Here is a 3977-nt window from a genome sequence, read left to right on the forward strand (position 1 = left end):
TGCCCAAAGGACAATTACCACCTAAAATGTGTAATTTTTTTAATTTTAATAACAAAATTTAATGTTATTTTCTTGTGTAATTTTGACAATTTAATAATTTTATCCTTTTGATATATTATTTTTTTTAAAAATAAATATTTGATAAGTTTACTCTCTCTTAATTTAATAGTATCTTAGCCTAACAAAAAGATCTCGTCCGATTTCCAAATATAAGCTGTGTCCGGACAATGATTGTAATCCACGAAAAGGAGCATATGAGTGAAAAAAAAAGATCTCAGGTTGATCATAAATATTATTTAGATGTAGCTTACGTCCAGACTCCAGATGTAACTTATTTTTTCCTTTGCCCAAGACTTTAACAAGGACAAATAAGTAAAAAAAAAAAAAAAAAAAAAAAAAAAAAAAAAAAAAAAAAAAAACTAATTTCCTCCTAAAACTGATTTTAAACAAAGTCTTTAACAAAATCTTAAGCAAACAGAATCTAGATGAGGGCAAAACCGACTTCATTAATGTAACAATTCGACGTCCTTCGTAACAGTTTCGTATTTCGGAGCCCGAAATCCGCGCGCCACTAAACCATCCGTTACTAATTTCGTGCTCTGCGGCCGCGTTTTCCACCGCCGCTTTCCCCAGAGGTCTCTCCGTCCAATTTCTTCTATACATTCCCGTTTTCTCGATACTTTTATTCGATCATAGATGGCGTACCGTTTCCCGCCCGGCCATGAGGAATCGGAATCCGGGGAGAAGGCTCTCCACGGCCGTCTCCATCAGCAGCCGTTTTTACCTTACAACCAGCCGTCGACCTCTGCGGGGCCATTGGCTCTCCTGGCGACGGAGCAGGAGGCCCAGAGAAGCCCTAGCTGGTTTCGGGGTTTCATCTCCGGCGCAGGGAAGCTGATCTCGTCAGTTCTTGGTTCTGAGGGAAGCGTCTCGTCCCATTCGGAGTGCGATTCGGATTGTTGCTCCGACGAGGAGAACGATTCCCGTTCCAGTAAGTGTACTTTATGCGCTTAGGCTTTATAATGCAGGCCAGCAGCTTAATTTTTAGGTTGATTGCTGTTATAGAGATTTGATTGATTGGGCAATTCGTATATTGTTGCGGGAGCATTCATGTTATGCTATTTGTTTGGGGGCATTTAGCGGCTTATGGAATTGTTTATGCAAATTCAGGAGTTTTGGAACATTGATTTTATTATTTTTAAAATGCATTTGACTAGTTGACTGCTGCTTTGCCTTTTATATAATATACATTAATCATTTGAGGGGGACACCTAGTTACAAATTGGGATTATAAATTGTAGCTTTTCGATGATTGAATCACAATTTTAAAGGAAAACTGCCAAAAAAGACGATTATGACTGTGATATAGTGGGGTAACCTTACTCTTTTGACTTTTTTTGAGATGGAGGTGAAGCTTCTTTTTTTTTGTTTTTTATCTTTTACATTTTATTTTTTTGCGTGAGAGGCATTATAACGAACAAATTATGATGGCTTATGCGTCATGCGATGAGTTGGTTGTATTGGCGCTTGTTCTACGAAGTAGTTGTAGTCAGAAACTGCACATTTTTTGTTGACAACATTTCGGAGACATTAAATATTGTAGCTCACCCGGAAGTTTGTTATGCACTCCTCTGGGAAGGACCCATTGTAGCTGGCATGACGATGTCATAATAAATAATGGTCATTGATGTTATTTCTACTTTGATTAACGTATGATCTACTCTATAGTATTGCTGTTGTCCCTTTCTTTGATTGCATACTTTTTCCCATAAATTAATAAATCTTGTAGGGTGGTTATTATCACAAAAAAAAAAAAAAAAATGAAAATGTTGAGGGCATTTGCATGATCATTGTAGACGCTTCATCTCAATATTTTTTTAAATGTTTTCCAAAGTCTAGGACACAATTATGACAATATATTTGTCCAACACCAGGGTAGGGTCGCTTCCGGTGGTTCTAGCTCCAAGCAAAGTATGGAGCTGATAAAGAAATAAATATATTTTGTACACCAAGAATGTACTAGCACGAATCCAGATGAGATTCAATGGTCTAGAAGGAAGGTATTACAACAAAGGAGGGCCTACCAAAGTGAGATTAGGTGGTCTCACTTATCTGATTGGATACAACCATCTGAGCCAAGGACAAAGACCAACCGAGCCAAGAGATGGACAAAAAAAAAGATAAAAGTCTGAACTGGCAGATCAAACCCAAGTAAATAATCCAGTTCATCACCATCATCTGCTGCCTCGCGAACGCTCAAGGTTTCGTTATAAGGACCAAACATTGACGATGCAATAGAGCCTCACAATCATCCCATAGGTTCTTCTTGTTGAGGAGTGAGCTAACTATTGAATTATTGTGATTTATCTCTGTGCGATAGCCTAACATCGCTGAATTGACAAGAGTCCCTCATCAGAGATCGAGAGTCGAAAGATGGATTAAATCATTGGTTCGCCTCAGCTGTTATCACAATAATGTAAATCCCGGTGATGACACTAGAAAATGTGGTTTGCTCTCTATCAAATTGATTAAATTCTTAAAATCAGATTTTCTTGCACACTGAGGTTTCTCTCGCAAGTATACGTATCGTTTCAGTACTATAAGACTCTTAAGAGTCCGGAATATCGAACCCATAAGGAGTACTGTGAAGTCAAAGTAGGACAATATTCTAGTCTACTTCATTCGTTCTTAGTTTGGAATATTGAAATACTTAAGTTTTACTAACAAATCTACTTCAATTATATAAATTTACTCCTGCAAATTTTCTAACTACGTTTTGCGAATTGGTTTTGTCAAGTGCTAAGGTCACTTTCCCTTGCAGAGATAATTGTAGAGTGTAGATGTGAAAGAAATGCGAAATAAGATAAAGTATTGTGATAAGTAGAAGCATAAATTCTCTTTATTCTCTTCTGAGCATATTAATATGCTTGGTTAAAGTGACCTTAATTTCTTAAGTTCCACTTTAAACTCAATAAAATTATCTCCCTATTTATTTGCATCTCCCTACAGTGTACTTTGATTCTTAATCTATAGTTTAACATGATTTTTCAAGTTGTTCATGTCGTAGCTGTTTTTTCGTTCATTTTTCTCTTTTTTATTTTAAAAGGAGTCGCCAGCTTGTCGATCGTCGTATACTTCCCTCCATTCAAATAAATCTCCCTCACGAACCATATAAATGATTCGAAGAGGAGAAAAATCGAATAAGAAGGGACATGCGACAAAGAGACAAACAAGAGAAAAAGTAAAACGTGGAGAGTTTACGTGCGATAAACCTCACAAGGATATGTTAAGAATGTCCACCCAAACAAGATCGGGCGGAGGCAACTTAAACCAATATCCGCAAATGAAGTATCTACATAGACTACCCATAACCAGAGAGTCAGGTGTATGTACCTATTCTGGGGTCAAGAGCACTCCCAGATGAACGTGTTCCTACTGGTTAATTACATCTTCGGGGATACCCAAGAATACTCTCGATAAAATAAACTTGCTTACATTATCATGACCAGTAAATAGGTCACCGAAAGGGTATTATTTCACAGAAACATCCTAATTCTTTCAAAGCTCTAGCAAAGACACAAGGAAGAGAGTGAGTCACTCACATCCCAAATGGGTAGCGACTGATCAATATATAAGGCCTTCATAACAAATTCAACTCATAGGATCCACACTATATTATCATAGCCTAACAAGAACATAAGAGTAGAGGGTGAATCATTGTATCTCAAATGAGCGGCGACCTATCTGCAATCAGAGAACAGCTCGTGTTCGGTTCGCTAAGCAAACAAGTCAAACATGAACAATTTTTTTTTATTCAAAATATAAACGAGCGAAACACGAGCAGTGATATTTTTTAATGAGTCGAACACAAGCTGAGCCCAGGCTCGCCCGAAGGCTCGCTCGTGTTCGACTCGTTTACACCCTTATTTATTGGGTTGTTCTTCTTCATTGCACTCTTTCCTTCCGAATCATTAAAT

The 3977-nt window shown here is 37.5% G+C and overlaps 1 protein-coding gene across 1 annotated transcript in view; it reads left to right on the forward strand.

Annotated features, from left to right (window-relative positions):
• Nucleotides 1–503: 503 nt before the first annotated feature.
• LOC110024603 overlaps nt 504–3977 on the forward strand; it is a gene marked incomplete at its 3' end in the record, with an annotated part of 45339 nt that continues 41865 nt past the window's right edge. The window contains exon 1 of the mRNA XM_020724663.1: nt 504–991. Within this exon, the coding sequence (XP_020580322.1) occupies nt 697–991 (295 nt within the window). The remainder of the gene's footprint in view (nt 992–3977) is intronic.

The sequence above is a fragment of the Phalaenopsis equestris genome, unplaced genomic scaffold (assembly GCF_001263595.1).
Source record: "Phalaenopsis equestris unplaced genomic scaffold, ASM126359v1 Scaffold000263, whole genome shotgun sequence".
In the NCBI taxonomy this organism is placed as follows: Eukaryota; Viridiplantae; Streptophyta; class Magnoliopsida; order Asparagales; family Orchidaceae; genus Phalaenopsis; species Phalaenopsis equestris.